The 17,979-nt window shown below is 38.5% G+C and overlaps 1 protein-coding gene across 1 annotated transcript; it reads left to right on the top strand.

Moving 5' to 3' along the window:
- The first annotated feature begins 1,478 nt into the window (after nucleotides 1–1,478).
- Nucleotides 1,479–14,515, top strand: LOC127618676 (short-chain dehydrogenase/reductase 3-like). The gene is made up of 6 exons (XM_052091266.1): nucleotides 1,479–1,994; nucleotides 9,371–9,514; nucleotides 9,826–9,945; nucleotides 11,008–11,246; nucleotides 11,341–11,466; nucleotides 13,993–14,515. The coding sequence occupies exons 1-6, from the start codon at nucleotides 1,797–1,799 to the stop codon at nucleotides 14,075–14,077; spliced, it is 912 nt and encodes a 303-aa protein (XP_051947226.1). The 5' UTR covers nucleotides 1,479–1,796; the 3' UTR covers nucleotides 14,078–14,515.
- Nucleotides 14,516–17,979: the final 3,464 nt, after the last annotated feature.

The following is a 17,979-nucleotide window of genomic DNA, read 5'->3' as shown; positions in this document are numbered from 1 at the left end:
ATAGCGAAATGTCATTATTTCTATAGAGAAAGATGAACAATAAAAGACAAGGTTTTCAAATGGCCTCACTATGTTTTCTCTTCTAGTGAATTTAGCGTGAATTCTGACGAAATTAAAAAGTTGTGAAAGTTTACACCCGAGAAAGATTGAGAGAGGGGAACGTATTATTTGAGTTACGTATTTATTTAGAAAATACCCTGTTTGTGTGATTTTAAGAAATTCACACACTTGTCTAACAACAAGTCGTGACGCAACATTAAATCGCTTCTTGCCCACAACGCCATATCTGGGTGAATGTTTTCTTAAATAGATCAACATCGGTCATTTTGGCGTTAAAAATAAGAAATAGACGCAGCACAACGCATATAACAGAACGCGTGTCTCGAGCCGCGTTTTTTAAAAGTTGAAGTTCTTCAACTTGACACGGCGTCAAATGGAACGTTCACACCGAACGCTTTCTTGTGCAACTAAAAGAACAGAACGCGTGTTTCGAGACGCGTTTTTAAAAGTTGACGTTCTTTTTTACACGTCGTTCACACCAAACCCATTTAAGCTAAACGCAGCTAGGCTACTTGACACGGCGTCTTAGAGGCTGTTCACACCGAACGTGTTCTTGTGCAAAAAGATAGACGCAACGCATATCATAGAATGCATGTGTTTCGAGACGTGTTTTTAAAAGTTGAAGTAGGCTACTTCAACTTGGTACGGCGTCTTATTGGTACGGCGTCTTAAGGGCTGTTCATACCGAAAGTGTTCTTGTGCAAATTGATAGACGCAGCCGACGCATATAATGGAATGTATGTGTCTCGAGACGCGTTTTTAAAATGTTAGGTTGTTTAAAACTTGACACGGCGTCCAAGAGAACGTTCACTAGGACCACGTTCTTGTGCAAAAAGATATACCTTTTTTAAAAGTTGAGGTACTTTATAACTTCATGGGGCGTCTAAGGAGCCGTTCACACCGCAAAAAGCTAGACGCAGCGCAACGCACAAAACGCATGACGCATAAAAGTTACTTTTTATATGAGACGGCGTATAATAATGGCAGCACACCTGCGCGAGACGCATCAGTCTACGGAAGGCAAGTTTATTTAGACTATAGGCTATAGCACATTTGATACACAATGGTAATTCAAAGTGCTTAAATAAAAATGATAAAGAAAATACAAGAAACACAAAAATTCTATGTTAAAAACAATCAGAACAAGAAATGAGAATAAAAAGTAAAAAAAAAAGCGCATGTTTACACACATACACACACACACACACACATCTATATATTAATAATATCAATATCAATTTTCAATTGCAATTGAAAAAAAAAAAAAAATGTGCGAACGGATCCACAAACGGGATTGGTGTGAACGGCCCCTTTGTCTATCCCCCCAAAATCGCAATCTTTGTACAACACTTGCAAGACCCCCGTCCCGCCTCTTGAGCTCCAATAAGACTTACAGTCTCTAATATAGTACCGTTCTCCAAGCGTCATGATTTTGAGTAAGAGGGCTTGAGAGAGCGAGAGAGAGAGAGAGACGTATCACTTGTCTCAGTTCCTAGGTAGGTAAAACACGAGGAACTTGGCATGCTGAAGGATCTCCTCTGTTAAATGTGCGCACATTAAGGGACCGCATCTCACTGTATTGCTCCAGACCAGGAGAGCAGGACGCATTTCCAGTCAAAGCCTTTTCAAGTTTGTCAGGGAACTCCTTGAAAACTGACTAGTGACAAACACACTACCACCTCACCAGCTTATTTTTCCATTTATTTATTCCACAAACTTGGGACTGTCTGAGAGTCATGATGGAGATGAAGGTGCTGGGATGCGCGATGCTTTTCCCTCTCCAGATCTTCTTGTGCGTATTGAGGGCGATCGTGCGCTTCTTCACGCGCCAGCAGCGCAGAGATCTGGGCGCTGATGTGGTGCTCATCACAGGAGGTGGAAGAGGAATCGGCCGTCACCTGGCCAAAGAGTTTGCCAGACAAGGAGCAAGAAAGGTAACACAGCTTCTACCTGCTGCGTTATCACTGTTAAGATCAGGAGTGTTCAGAGCAATGTAATGTATTACACTGTTGAATAAACAGGACTGTCATATGTGTTTATTATGTCCATAACTTCAAGCTTAATTTTGCGATGGGTAATTAAAATATTTATTATTTGGTGTATATTTCCGATTTCACTCTTGATTTCAAAATCAGAATCAGCATAGATTGTTATTTGCCAGGTTAGATTGTACTTGTGAAGAATTTGACAATAAAGAGGCTGAACAGACATGAAAATATGGAAATAAATGGACAGCACCCCTCAAAGCCTACATAAAAACAAATAAATACAAATAAGAGAAGAAATAGATATGTGTATCAATATACACTCACCTAAAGGATTATTAGGAACACCTGTTCAATTTCTCATTAATGCAATTATCTAATCAACATGGCAGTTGCTTCAATGCATTTAGGGGTGTGGTCCTGGTCAAGACAATCTCCTGAACTCCAAACTGAATGTCAGAATGGGAAAGAAAGGTGATTTAAGCAATTTTGAGCGTGGCATGGTTGTTGGTGCCAGACGGGCCGGTCTGAGTATTTCACAATCTGCTCAGTTACTGGGATTTTCACGCACAACCATTTCTAGGGTTTACAAAGAATGTTGTGAAAAGGGAAAAACATCCAGTATGCGGCAGTCCTGGGGGCGAAAATGCCTTGTTGATGCTAGAGGTCAGAGGAGAATGGGCCGACTGATTCAAGCTGATAGAAGAGCAACTTTGCCTGAAATAACCACTCGTTACAACCGAGGTATGCAGCAAAGCATTTGTGAAGCCACAACACGCACAACCTTGAGGGAGATGGGCTACAACAGCAGAAGACCCCACCGGGTACCACTCATCTCAAATAGGAAAAAGAGGCTACAATTTGCAAGAGCTCACCAAAATTGGACAGTTGAAGACTGGAAAAATGTTGCCTGGTCTGATGAGTCTCGATTTCTGTTGAGACATTCAGATGGTAGAGTCAGAATTTGGCGTAAACAGAATGAGAACATGGATCCATCATGCCACGGCCTACCTGAGCATTGTTTCTGACCATGTCCATCCCTTTATGGCCACCATGTACCCATCCTCTGATGGCTACTTCCAGCAGGATAATGCACCATGTCACAAAGCTCGAATCATTTCAAACTGGTTTCTTGAACATGACAATGAGTTCACTGAACTACTAAAGTGGCCCCCACAGTCACCAGATCTCAACCCAATAGAGCATCTTTGGGATGTGGTGGAACGGGAGCTTCGTGCCCTGGATGTGCATCCCACAAATCTCCATCAATTGCAAGATGCTATCCTATCAATATGGGCCAACATTTCTAAAGAATGCTTTCAGCACCTTGTTGAATCAATGCCACGTAGAATTAAGGCAGTTCTGAAGGCGAAAGGGGGTCAAACACAGTATTAGTATGGTGTTCCTAATAATCCTTTAGGTGAGTGTACATATCTGCATATGTATAATTGCATTAGTGTATGCATATACAGGAGTGGTTCATTATGTTATACAGTGTAGTAATGATCCTTTCAAACTGGTATACCTACAAGTAAGTGACAAAAAAGTGTTCAAAGTTATGCTTTTATGTCAGTAGGGCATCTTATGAGACAAATTGATCAATCTGGTTAAAATGTCAGATGTAATACTAACAAACCTGACTTTACCAGGTCTAGCAGGGTTCATCAGGGTTGTGTATACTTGATTTTTTCATACAACAGGGACCTTTCTAGCTATGGAAATATACTTTGAATTCGTTGAGTGTACCTGATCGAGGTACAGTGTTGTTTCCCAGTAGGCGTATTCAGTTAACAGACGGTATACTGACCTGTCGCTGCCCTCGTCTGCTGGCTTTAGTTCTGTTGTTTTATTCTCCTCACTGGGCACACAGTCACAGGTGTTTCCTAACCCTTTATGCCTTTACAAATACCCAACAATGGACTACTGACATGCAAGGCTAACTGTTTTGTTGAACTCAAATCATGTGTGACTCTTTAACTTTCGAGGGAAGTTCAGACCAGCTATTGCTGTGATTTATTTGCAATGAAAATAAAACTGAATCTAAACTTTAATACTACACCAAATTAAATCTCTTTATGGTCCATAAATAGAAAGCTTAGGCCAAAACAACAATATCACTAAATCATGAGCATCAGGTGACAGAAGTAGCTGGTCTGCTTTAGTAAAGAGAGAGAGAGAGAGAGAGAGAGAGAGAGAGAGAACACATGTAATGTATTCCTGTGTGCCCCCCCACATGTAAAGGTGTGTGAATGGATCAATTGCAAGGGGGTGTAGTAGGGAGAGAAGTACCTTGCAGATTGGTTACCACAACCAAGTTCATTGGCAGGTCAGCCAGCATTTGCAGAGCAGGGCTGATGATGTCATTTGTGTTATTGTATTGGGCTGCTTACGACTGACTCCAAGCGAAAAACATTGAATGGAAAGCCAAAGGAGCTGAGACTCATGCAGACACAAGTTAGGAATAGCCCCTCACTTATTACATCATAAAAAAATCCATAACTATAAAAAAAAAGAATAATCGAATTAGGCGGAAAATTCAAAAATCAGATGAATCAATTCTATGTAGTTATCAAGGGAAAACAATCTTAATTTTCTCCTGGAAATCTATTTAATTAGTCTATGAGTTTATAAACAGTACAAAGAATAGCAGTTTGTCAAAATATTGTATATACATTGACAAGGGGTTAATGAGGAAGGGCTACAAGGTAAATAGATGACAGAAGTATGAGGTATAAAGGTGAGAAGGTAAAGGTGAATAGAGGCTAGCTCTCCATACTCCCAGCTGGGCTTTGTCCCATGCCTGACCCCAGTGGAACAGCACTAATAAGGGGGAGTGTGGTTGCCCCTGCCTATGTCTCCCGGTGGCTCTGTTGCTTGAACTTTTACTGATAATGGGACACTCACCATGTGCTGTTTGTGACATTGGCGGGGTATGAGTCAGGCGGTATTACACTCAACACATGAGGGGGCACACCTGTTGCTTTCTTGCCCTAGTTCACACTGGTAAACTAGTACTTTCTCTTTATCTTTCAAAAATAATAATAATCATATTTAAGATAAAAATGAAGCATATTTTTGGGACCATTATGATTTTTTGCATTGTAAAATTTTCATGAAATTTAAGTACATTTCACCCCCAAATTTTCATTAGTGTAATGCATTTTTGTGGATCTGATTATTCTCAACAACCTTTTTCATTAGATTCTTATTATTAATTTATACTGTATTATGGCAAACTATAATATACTTTTTATTAAAGGAATGTTCCAGGTTTAATATAAGTTGAGCAAAAACCTACATCTTATTCACTAACCACCCTCAATCTAGTTTAACCAACGCAATCAGAGCTGAAATTGTGCTGCGTCTTGAGTATTTCAATTAAGTCATGTACATTAGGCTCATTATAGATTACGTTTCATTCGCAAAAAATGCCTGCCGCAATTTAGATTGCGCTATTTCAATTTTTTTTTATTTAAAAGAGTTGTTAGTGCACATTTTCTATTGATCATATCAGCAGCAGTAATTCATCCACTAATGGAGAAAAGTGTTTTAACCAGGAAAAATTCCTTTAGTGAATCAGGCTCTAAACCAGCACAAACAGCATGTGAAAATGTCTCACTTTTACAGAGTGACAATAGAGCGCAACAGTCTGATATTTTCCATAGACAAATTGATTTTCAATGATAACTCATAAACCTTTAAAGACAGGCCTATAGCTATAGACCTACTGTGAGCTCTGAGGTTGATCATCGATGCTATGTGCCTTTGTTGAAGCCATCATTCTGCATTGTTTCAACTTCATTGTTTAGAAATAGCGGAATTCCTAGTGAACAACTACACTAACCATGATCCAGCAGAAAAAATTCCACCAATCACAGAACCATGATCAACAAATCCCACCAAACAAGACCAGCAGGGGGGACTGGGTAGCTCAGCAAGTATTGACACTGACTATCATCCCTGCAGTCGCGAGTTGCTTAGGACACTCCATCCAGGTGTCCTAAGCAACCAAATTGGCCCGGTTGCTAGGGAGGGTAGAGTCAAATGGGGTAACCTCCTCGTGGTCATGATTAGTGGTTCTTGCTTTCAATTGGGTGAGTGATAATTTGTGCGTGGATCGCAGAGAGTAGCATGAGCTTCCACATGGGAGTCTCCGCGGTGTCAAGCACAACTAGCCACTTGATAAAATGCGCGGATTGACTGTCTCAGAAGCGGAGGTAACTGAGACTTATCCTCTGCCACCCGGATTGAGGTGAGCAACCGCGCCACCACAGGACCTATTAAGTAGTGGGAATCCGGCATGCCAAATTGGGGAGAACACGGGATAAAATAAAAAAGTCCAGCTGCAACCGCCCACTTCCATGACTCACTGTAACTGATGCAGTCGAGTTGGTCTTCATACATCCTGAAACTACATTTACATTTGTATATATTTGAATATTCTGCCGTTAACTGAAAATATATTGTTTCTATATTGTAATCAACAACCTAAAATCAACAGTTTTTTCCATAGTTTTTTTTATGATTACATCATTCGCAATTCTTCATGGGATTGTAGTTCATGCCCTTATGAAAGACGGTAAATACACAATCTTGTACCTTTATCTTATTGTCCAATTTAAAAAAAAAATTGTGTTGCATCAAATCAAAGTTTGTAATGTTGTGATTCACCTCTGAGCTGTTTTGTTTGGTTCATGACTCAGCACAACTCTTTTATGAAGGATTTTATGAAAAGCCTATTACAAAAAAAAAAAAAAAGAATGGGAAAAATACTTCCGAAACTCATATGGCTGAAAACGTGGGCAGAGACTGTTGTGCTCTTTTCATTCTTAGTGAATTGCCCCCTTTATAATTTTTCCCCCATTACAGTAATAAGAATACAATTTTTTCTTATTATAAAACTGGGGCAGCATGGATGGGTTGGGGAGTGTTGGGGTGCATAACACAGTGTAACAATAATTATTCTTTTTTTTGGTTCCTGGGTAGTAAGTGTTATTTCCTAATTGCTTATGCCTCAAAAGTTAAGAAAATGGCTGTTATTCCCCACGATCTTTGATTTTGTGACCAGGACAGTAATATTTTTAAATTTACCTATTTTCCAAAACATTCCAGATAGATTCTGAGTAAACTTGAAGTCTACAACCTTCTAGAACCTCCCAGTAATATAAGTAGTAGTATAAATACAGGGGCCTTAAGCCCACCAGTTCAGTGTAGTTCCAGCTGCCTAAGTGGATACATATCTGCATTTTTCTGAGATGGCATCAAGAAGCTGCAAGCATCCGGCAGACGCATGTTGGTCTGTGGCCAATTTATCAAGACGAGCGAAAAAGTACTCAGTGGAAGCATCTGCTAAGATGTGTGAGGCCTACAAGGCATATTTCGGCATGACTGTCAGGGATCAAGACAAACCCTGGGTACCTCATTTCACCTGCGAGCACTGCAACAAAAAAAAAAAACGCTGGAAGGTAAGATGGACAATTGTTGCTCGGAATTTTATGTTAAAAAATTTGTTAATTTCTTAAATTGTAAAAGGTTTTAATTTTAAAATGTTTTACAATTTTCAATGTTATTGAATAAATATATCATATATGAAATATGAAAAATCTCTTAAACATTAGTCATGGGTGAAATAAATGTATTTTTGTAGAATGGTACAGATGGGATAACAGAGCCATGAAGTTCGCTATCCCAACATTTTTGCGGGAACCAACTCAAGCAACTGCTGCTTCTGCATGGTGGCCCCTTCCAAACGTCGGACTAGCAAGAATGCACCTGCTATCATATATTCCGGCCTTCCTTCATTGATCGCCCCAGTGCCACACTGCCACACTGCCATGAGCTCCCCTTACCCACTCCTCCGGAGAGAGAGCAGCCGTCTTTAGAAGAGAGCAGCAAGTCAGAGAGCGAGGAAGACGTTGTAGATCCAGATGACAATTTCAGAGGTGGAGCTGAGGAGAGAAAGCCATGCTACCCCAACCAAAAACACCTCAACGACTTGATTAGAGATCTTGTATAGAGACGAGCATTTGACGTCTAGGCTCAAGCAATGGAACTTGTTGGATGAAAGTGTGCAAGTTGTAGATCAGAGGAAGCATCACCAACCTTTTTCCAGCTTCTTCACCCGTCAAGATGGGCTCTGCTTCTGCCACAATGTGACCAGTCTGTTCGAGGCAATCGGAATCACCTGTAACCAGAATGAGTGGCGCCTATTCATCGACAGCTCATCCAGGCGCCTCAAACCGTGCTGCTCCATAATGGTAACAAGTACCCGTCTCCTCCCTTGGCTCACTCGGTGCACCTTAAAGAGGATTACAAAATCATCAAGACCTTGCTGGAGGCCTTGAAGTATGATGAGTACATTTGGGGGCTGATTCGTAAAAGTGATTTACATTATAATCGTAAATCTCGATCTAAATCTTCTGTAGTCATTTTTTTTGCATTACTTTAGTATAAATACATGTTAATTTGGATTCATGTGTTGTTTTTTTCAGACTTTATGTGAATGAAAAGACACAAATCCGCCCGTTTTCTCAATAGAAATAGGTACATTTCTAAATATCACTGTCCTGGTCACAAAAGCAAAGATTGTGGGGAATAATAGCCATTTTCTATACTTTTGAGGCATAAGCAATTAGGAAATACTACTTACTAACCAGGAACAAAAACTGTGTTACATAGTGTAATTGTTGTGAAAATATTGTCACAACCTAAAAACAGGCTTCATTTTCTTTAAGAAAAAAAAATATATTTTATTTATTTCGATTTTGGATTGAAATATAACCCAGGCATATTGTTGATAGTTAGTGTGAGATTTACCCATACACTTATACACTCCCTATCTGAATGCAGCACATCCTTGAGAAGCCTTGAAAATTGCCATCAAAATGAAGGGTTCCTCAGAGGCCATGCGGAGCATTTGGCTGTCTTATGTGTGTATGTTTGTTTATGAGGTAAATGGAGATTGACAGGATGGGGAGGGCTAGGGCTGCTTGTGTTCATTACCTCTTGCTGACCTTACTGAGTGATGGATCTAATAGCCGGAGAGTTAACCAACCTACAGCCTGACCCTGTCCTCAGTCACTCTCACTCGCTCCCCCAAAACACTTGTACAATGATAAGGAAATGCTTTATTCACTAAACTCCTTAAAGAACTCAACCTATACATCAATGTGCAGCAATCATACCAACAGACCAGCCAATTATAATACATCATAAACTTGGATAACGTTGTTCCACAGCTCACAATGTAAAAATTCATCCAGTCTTGAAAAGTGTAAATTATGTTCTGCATTTGTTCTTTACCAATTATGCCTTTTCTCCCTCAGGTGATTTTATGGGGCCGTACAGAGAACTGTTTAAAAGAGACATGTGAGGAGATTTCTATGACTGGAACAGAGTGCCATTACTTTGTGTGTGATGTGGGCAACAGAGAGGAGGTGTACCAGCAGGCAAAAGTGCTCAGGGAAAAGGTAGGCACATTATATATTTATTTTTTAATTTGCAGAGTGAAAAAGTGCAAAGTGTAAGTGAATTAAAAGCCACACCAACAAGAGCAGATGTTTCAGCACATCGCATTCTTTAGTACTCACAACTGTTCACCCATTCTTTAGGTACTTCATTAAAGATTATGACTAGCTGGACTTAATGAGTTGACCAAACATTTGCAAGAGTTTTAAAAAGAGACTTAGCAAAATAGCAAAATGACAAAAACGTATTAGTTAACCCTAATTCAACCCACACCATCATGACTCCTCTAAATGGATGCAATGTGTTCTCACAGGTTGGGGACGTCACCATTCTTGTAAATAATGCAGCTGTTGTCCATGGGAAAAGTCTAATGAACAGCGATGATGATGCCCTCCTGAAAACTCAACACATAAACACACTTGGACAGTTCTGGGTAAGAGACAAAGACTAATCAATACTTTGGGTTACTAACTGTTTTCAGTCTGTTTATTATAGCGTACTGTACCTACGCTTTGAACCAAACAAGAACTAAAAACACTGAGCTACTTAATGTTTCATGTCATTTGGCATGCTGTAATCCTTGGACGCTTTCCTTATCACTTAAACATGTTTTTGCCAAGAGAGAAAAAAAGTCAAACTATGTTCCATTGAACAGTCATAGACAAAGACTCATGAGCAAACTCTTCAGAGAACTTCTCAAAGCTAAATTCTAGGGAATAATGAAAGTTACATTTAATGTAAAACAGACTGGCCAAAAATCTTGGCACTTTAGAGTCAATGAGAACAATGGTGATCATCTGATGCTTGTGCACAAGTAGCCCGCACTGGGTATTGCTTTGATCTGTTGTTGCTATATTTTATATTTTCGAACACATTCACAGTGGTGCCAGACACAGTTGATGTCAACCACACCTCTTTTACTCAAACAGCTTCTCATGGGAATGAGCTTTGACATTCCTCCAACGGAAATTCTATGGGAGTAGCACCACTTAGTGGTTTAGAGCAGCAAATGCATAATTGCTGAGCCAACTGCAGCGGTAAAATGGCCATTTCAGTTGAGTAACAACTGTAAAGTTTCTGAATACCAACCCTGCTGAAAAAAAAAAACAAACAGCCTAAATCAGCCTAAAGTGGTAAACTGGTATCCCAGCCTGGTTTGGTTGGGTTTAGAGAGATCAGCTGAATCAGCTTAGGCCAGGAAGCAACCTTTTAAGGAGTTTGCAGAGAAATGTTCTGATTAATAGCCATGGACAGAGAATTGAAACAAAAATAAAGGGCCATAGTCATAGTCAAGATCAAGCACTGAATGTGGGCTCAAATATCTGCTGAGCCAGTCAAAGCTTGTTGATTTTCACCTAAGGTATTCCAGAAAATCCTAGACTATTAGCACATTCTTGATCCCTAATAGCTGAAGCTTTCTTTGTTATTGTTGGATTTTCCAGAAGATAGTTAGAAATAACAGAGAGAACAATGTGTAATTGTGTCTCCCCCACAGACCACAAAAGCATTTCTGCCTCGTATGCTGGAGCTGTGCAATGGCCACGTGGTGTGCATTAACTCCATTCTTTCCCTTGCCTCCATCCCTGGAGCCATCGACTACTGCACGTCCAAGGCCTCATCTTATGCCTTCATGGAAAGCCTAACGCTAGGCCTATTGGACTGCCCTGGAGTGGGCTGCACAACAGTGCTACCCTTCCACACTGACACAGAGATGTTCCAGGGCATGAGAGTTAGGTAATGGGACTATAATGCTCTGAGTAGCTGGTGTTGATTATTTAGAATTGATGCAATCTATCATTCACGAAAAACATGTATTTTGGAATTTTAGGTTCCCAAAGCTGTTTCCTCCTCTGAATCCTGAGATGGTGGCCCAGCATACCGTTGATGCTGTTAGGACCAACACTGCCTTTGTTGTGCTGCCATGGACCATGCACATGCTTGTCATACTTAAAAGGTGAGACTATCACTCCTGTAGGAATTAGAACAGAATAACAGCTTTACTTTAAACATCCCACGAACAAGAGTTTAGTTTTCCAGAATATCAGTGCATCTGCAATTCCACCCCAGTTAGATTTTACATTTCTATGCCACCAGTGAAAATATTTCCAAAAGAAGCTAAAGCATCAATCACAACTCCACTCTCAGCATTGCTCTCATACTCTGGTTTAAAACTAGTGGTTTTTCATTCGTAAATCTGTTTTTGAATGAATCATTTAAGGCCACATCCACACTAATAATTTTTCGTTTGAAAAGGCGGTTTTACACGGGATGCGGTGGGTGGTAGGATTTGCTTGCGATCTTTCTGCTTTTTGTTTGTACAGGCGTTTTCCATTCACACGAGAAGTGGTGCGAAACACACCATTAGAAGTGGAGTAGTTCCCCCCCAACTGCTTCTGCTCAGATACTGAGTCTATGAGGCGATTACTGTAAATATTGTATTAGTTTTCATGTAACTGATTGCACTTAAATAAAGTCAATAATCTTTTTTCATAAAATGTGTTCTAAATATTGTAATAAGCTATTTTTTATATTAATGTAACATTATAGTATTAAGGCTAAACAAAGTAATTGTAAATACTGATGGCATCTTGCTACCTGTCTCCAAATGCTATGAGTTATTTCATATTTTTTATGTCAAATTGGCATAGTATAACATCACATCAATAATTAAAATGGGTAGGCAACAAATTAACATTCAAAATCAACAAAACACTCTGCCAATAACCTGCCTGGACAATTGTATTTTGTTTATCTAAAGTTGATTTTTTAGACACCTGTTGCAGAAGAGAAAATTAAAGTATGGTCCATGACCAATTTGTATACATCGCACAGTCGTCTATTTAACAAACATAAGCTATACATATTTCCGTAGTCTATTTTCACCTGGTACATCGACTCGTCCACTCACAGCTTTCCATGAGGCTCTTTCCCTATTTATGTCTCTATAAACGCTCAAAGAAATGTAATAAATATACTGTAGCTCAGTGAGTATATTTTTCTCTATGTTGTTTTTGACTACATAAAAGTTAAATATCGTTTGATTGGTTGTGAATAAATTTAGCTCTGATTGGTCAGTGACAAGCAACTTTAAATTGGCTATATTTACTCCTGTCATACACACTAGTAAAACATTTTACTTCACCAAACACAGATGAAGAATTATTTACATTACCGCATTGGCCTAATTTGAAAAACAATGATGCTAGGAAACGGATTGGTGTGGATGTGGCCTAAATGAACATCATTCACGACCACTGTTTTGGTGGTGAACGACTTAACAAATCAGTCATTGATTCAGTGACTCACTCATAACATAAAAGACGCTAATTCATAATTTCACCTACTGGTGTAAATATGTAATCTGCAGAAATGCTCACGTAATGAATCAGTGGATGAAATCAAAATGAATGTTGAATCAAAATCCCCACCACTATTTGGGAAACAGACAAGCAGTTAGTGATACAAATAGTGAAGCATAAATAATAAAATATCACAACACTTGGATTGTTGCTTAGTCAATCAAATTCGAGAACTGGAACTAACTGTTGTATAACAAATATTATTACCCAGCTCTCTCGAATACTTGATTCTGATTGGGTAGTCGTGACAATAATGACAGCTATTTATATATTTGACAGTTGTCCCTGGCAATCAGTCTCCACACTCTGTCAGTTTCATATCTCTCTAGCACTTCACATTTATTTGTTCTCACATAATGAATCTAGAAATTTGTCAAGTCAAACTTTGATGTGGGCTTGATAAAGCCTGGCATAAAAGTTTAAAGAAAAATGTAAAGCTTGAGGTTTGAAAGTTTTACAGACCTTACAGTAAGACAAACAGCTGGCTTGCTGGATAGATAGATAGGCCAAGAATGGAAAATATAAAAAGGAGAAAAGCAAGAAAAGAGAGCGAGAGAGCTACAAAAAGCAGATTAAAGGGATTGTGTTTGTTTACTTTTACATTTTTTGACAGTAGGAGTTTGACTAGTCTTTGCTTGTTTAAACATTCCTTCATAGTAAGTCTATGGGATTTAATCGTCACTGTCTGATCAGATATACAAATATAGTATAAAATTTAGAACAGCCTGAAGCTCTGGACCAAGTTTGGTGGATGTAGCTTGAAAAGAAGTTAAAGTTGATAATTTTAGTCTTTGCTTAGAGATAAAAAAATAAATAAATAATAATAAAAAACTAAACCAAGCCTGTAGAATAACAGTATGTTGCTTTGTCAAGCCAACATAATCATTGCACCTCGAATCAACATTTCATGTCCATTTATTTACCTATTTGGTAAGTAGCCATGTAATAAGCAGGATAATTAACAATCATCGCAAAACAAACCCTGACAGGGTGATCAGGATCTGACTCAAAGCAGATGCGAAACTGACAATACATTATCCCTTACTTGCATAACTCTAGAATGTCATGTTTTCATTGGCAACAGATCACTTAACAGAATTGTCTTGATTGTCTTTCTTTAGCCTTCTGCCCCAGTCTGCCCTGGAAGAGATCCATAAGTTCTCAGGAAGCTATACCTGTATGAGCACATTCAAAGGACGGACTTAAACAGAAAAAAAACTTGAATGTGAAAAATCCTCAAAACATGTTTTTCATGCAGAGCAAGCTCTACATCCAGGAACATCCAACAAACTGTTGCTTTGTGGAGGTAAAAAAGCCAATGAAAGAGACCTGGGATCAACCTATCAAGATCGACTGTTTTCCCAAGAACTATTATGTCTCAGAGACTTACGTGGATTTTTGATTTGGATGCCCTATACCGGACCACAAATAGGCCATAGTTCAATGTGCTCCTTGGACAATGTGATAAAAAGTTTGGAGCACAGACATCTGAGGTTTTCTGTTGGGTTCTTTTGCCCTCGTAAGTTTACGTTTGATAGATATTCACTTATTTTATTACACAAGTAAATGCAAGTTGATTCTACAACGTGTTATAAGTAATTCCAGCATGTCTATATTCATATTAATATCAAATTTAAATAAACAATATTTGATCTTAAAAGAACCACTGAGTGTTATTGTGTGGGTAGTCATGTGGTTTAGAAAACAAGGAAGTTTCTGTCCCTGGCAGTGTGCTTGTTCTGTCACTGCCAAAACTCACAGGCATTTCATGGTCAGCATTCCACTGCTGCAGGCCAGCCAATCGTGAGCTCATTGTGCACTAGGCAGGGTTGTCATAACATTAACTCCGCTTAACAGGAAAGCACACTGGAGAGGGGTCAGCCACTGGAAGTCTAAAAGACAAATTATAGTTTTGGTACACTAGAACTGGTGTCATTTTATTCAGCTTTGTCACTCATGCCTAGCCGAACTACTGACATTCAGTGTCAAAACAGCTGTATCTCGCTAAACAGATGGGTAGATAATGCAATGCCTGTGGACAATTCTTTTGTATCTCTCTATTTGCCAATTTGGATGCAAGATCTAAGACTGTGTAACCTCATAAAATAGAATCTACAGTTAGATTACAGGCAGCTGTTGTTCTCTGTCTCTCAATAAAATTACTTCCATGCAGTGAATCCCTGCTGCAGTGCAAGAAGACAACAAGTTTAGCAAAGGACACTTGGGACTTAAACTGACATAAAACAGGCACAAAGCAGCTATTGCAATTACATTATTACTGATTCACTTCACATCCTATCCTTTGGACAGCTGTTAAATTGTGGTTGGAAGAAAACCTGCTTTCTTATAAACTTAATGAAATAAATTAACATAGAATAGGGGGTTGGAGGAATAACCATGGAAAACAAATGCATTTTTTGTAATACAAATGACAAAAACTGAACAATGAGTCTTGGCATGTCTAGCAGTAATGATGGAGACTGTTGAGAGTGGGATCAAGACATGAAACTGTGTCATGGAGTGCATGAGTGTTGGAGAAGTTAGCTCAAATCTCAGGGGGTGAGTTCAGAGCAAGGTTAGCCAAATAGTAGATAAATCTGAGTAGGCTGTTGGACAGACAGCTCACCCTGTTATGAACCCTTTGCCCAGGGAAAAGAACAGCTTTGTGTGACCCAGCACAGGTGGAAAAGAAGTAGGACTGCATTGGGTATTAAGTGCAATGGCAGGGCACACAGTGCCTCATGCCTATTAAATAATGTCAGTAATGTTGAATGCACTGTGTCTTTCGCTTTCACAGATCTTTGTGTGACTGAGATCATACTGAATATGGACCAGATTTCTTCTTTGTCTTATTGTAATGTTTCCTTGAACCTATGTACCAAGTTTTTTCTTATGACAGTAACTCATTTGCTACTAATTTTAATGTTGATTAATCAAAGGACAGATTTACAACAAAATTAACATGGTCCAGCAGAGTTGCAATACTTTTATTTGTGTAAATGCAAAATGTTGATCATTTGATATGTTTCTTGTATGCATACATCTTTAATTATTTCTTTAGTATACAAGGCTCAAATGCACTGATAGAAAGCACTGTAAACAGAAATTCATTGATTCTGGCCTTAGACTTGTCTAAACAGCATAGGGTTGTGAGCTGTATAGGCAATGTGCACATCCATCATTAACTAATGAGTGTGACGCCCTTAAGAGAGAGACCCTTAATTTGACACAGCACTGTCAGTCAAGAAGAAGAATGTAGACTAAGTGTTTTTAAATGTAGCCCTATTTAATTTAAAGATGTCAGTGCCTTACCACAACCTCTGCCTTAAATCTGCAAGAACATAAAAAAGACAATTTTATAATTGGCCAACAGCGAATAAAGTTGTTTCAGTTCTGGATGTTGACTATTTTCATTTTATAGCAAGGCCTGTGGCTTTCATAATATAAGATAATAATATAATATATTATAATAAAATATAATACAATTAACTGTTTGTTAATGGTGGAAAATGTATCTCATTATAAACGTACCTCTTTGACATACTGTAGGCTACTTTTTGTCACACATTATTGTCTTACTGATAAATGTCTCAAAGGCTGCCATAAGCACTAAATTAACTCTCGCGATAGCTTCCACTCGCGCCTGTTTTTTTTTTTTTTTTAAATTGGCACCAAATAACCGTTAAATGCATGATGGTAACAAATGTAACGGTCATTCACAAAACCATATACTTGAACAGGCACCCCGAAGAGATGAGCAAACCTCGTCAAATATTAGAAACCCAAAGAAGTTTACCATTTAAAATGACCTCCATTACCCTCAAATTTGAGGTAATTCGTTCTAACATAGCCTACATCTCAATGAAGGTAAGCAGCAATATATTTATCTTGACACTTGCAATATTTACACTTTTAACCTACTTTATGTTCTGCTGTTCCCGTGAGGATCATAGACGATGGATCTTAGTTTTATATGTGAATTGGTCATGGCAGTAATTTTCCATTGGGTAATAGATAACACGTAGTCTTGTGTAGTATAGTGAGATTGCAGCCCTAGCTTTCATATCACTGATTTCTTGACTGATACAATGAAGTAAATCCCTATCATAGTAAATATTTAGAAACTAAGAACCAGAGCAAGAGCTTTTTGACACTACTTTATTTTGTTACTATGTGAAAAACAACTTTATAAGAAGTTTTCTATTTCTCATAATAAAGGGATAGTTCACTCAAAATTGTTAAGTTTCTTATCATTTACTGACCTTCTGCTGAACACAAACAAAGGTTTTTAGAATCTCAGCTCTGTAGGCCCTCATAATGCAAGTGAATGGGTACCAAATTGTTTTAGGTCCAAAAATCACTGTAAGGCAGCGTAAAAGTAATCCATAAGACTCCAGTGGTTGAATATATATCTTCAGAAGCGATTTGACAGGCGTGAGTGAGAAACAGATCAAAGTTTGTACTTTTTTTACTATAAATTCTTCTCCCTGCCTAGTAGGTGGCAATATGCATGAAGAATTTGAATCGCCTATAACAAAAGAAGAAGATAGTGAAAGTGGAGATTGATAGTAAAAAAAGGACATAGTAATCTGTTTCTCACCCACACCAATCATATCACTTCTGAAGTTTTAGATTTAACCAATGGAGTCATGTGGATTACTTTTATGCTGACTTTGTATGCTTTTGGAGCTTTAAAGTTTTGGTACCCATTCACATGCAGTACCTACAGAGCCGAGGGTCAAGTCAATTTTATTTGTATAGCACCTTTCACAACACACATTGTTTCAAAGCAGCTTTACAGAAGATCAGCATTAACAGACGATAAAACTTTAATGTCTATAAAGTCGATGAATCACCATTGTGTAATTAGATAAAATACGATTCTTAATCGTGTTTAAAAATAACTAACTAATAGCTGTATTAATAACTCCAGTGAGCAAGCTGTAGGCGGGTGAGTAAATGATGAGAGAATTTAACTATTTTTTTTAATAGAAAAGGAACGATTATGTGCCCATGTGAGCAGCAAGCTCACTACCCCCAATTATCAATATTGAGTATTATCAATATTGATAATCGTAAACAAACAATAAATAAGATACTTTTAGTGT

Source organism: Xyrauchen texanus, chromosome 25 (assembly GCF_025860055.1).
Source record: "Xyrauchen texanus isolate HMW12.3.18 chromosome 25, RBS_HiC_50CHRs, whole genome shotgun sequence".
Lineage (NCBI taxonomy): Eukaryota > Metazoa > Chordata > Actinopteri > Cypriniformes > Catostomidae > Xyrauchen > Xyrauchen texanus.
Note: the sequence above shows the minus strand (reverse complement) of the source record. Positions and strands in the feature narration are given on the sequence as shown.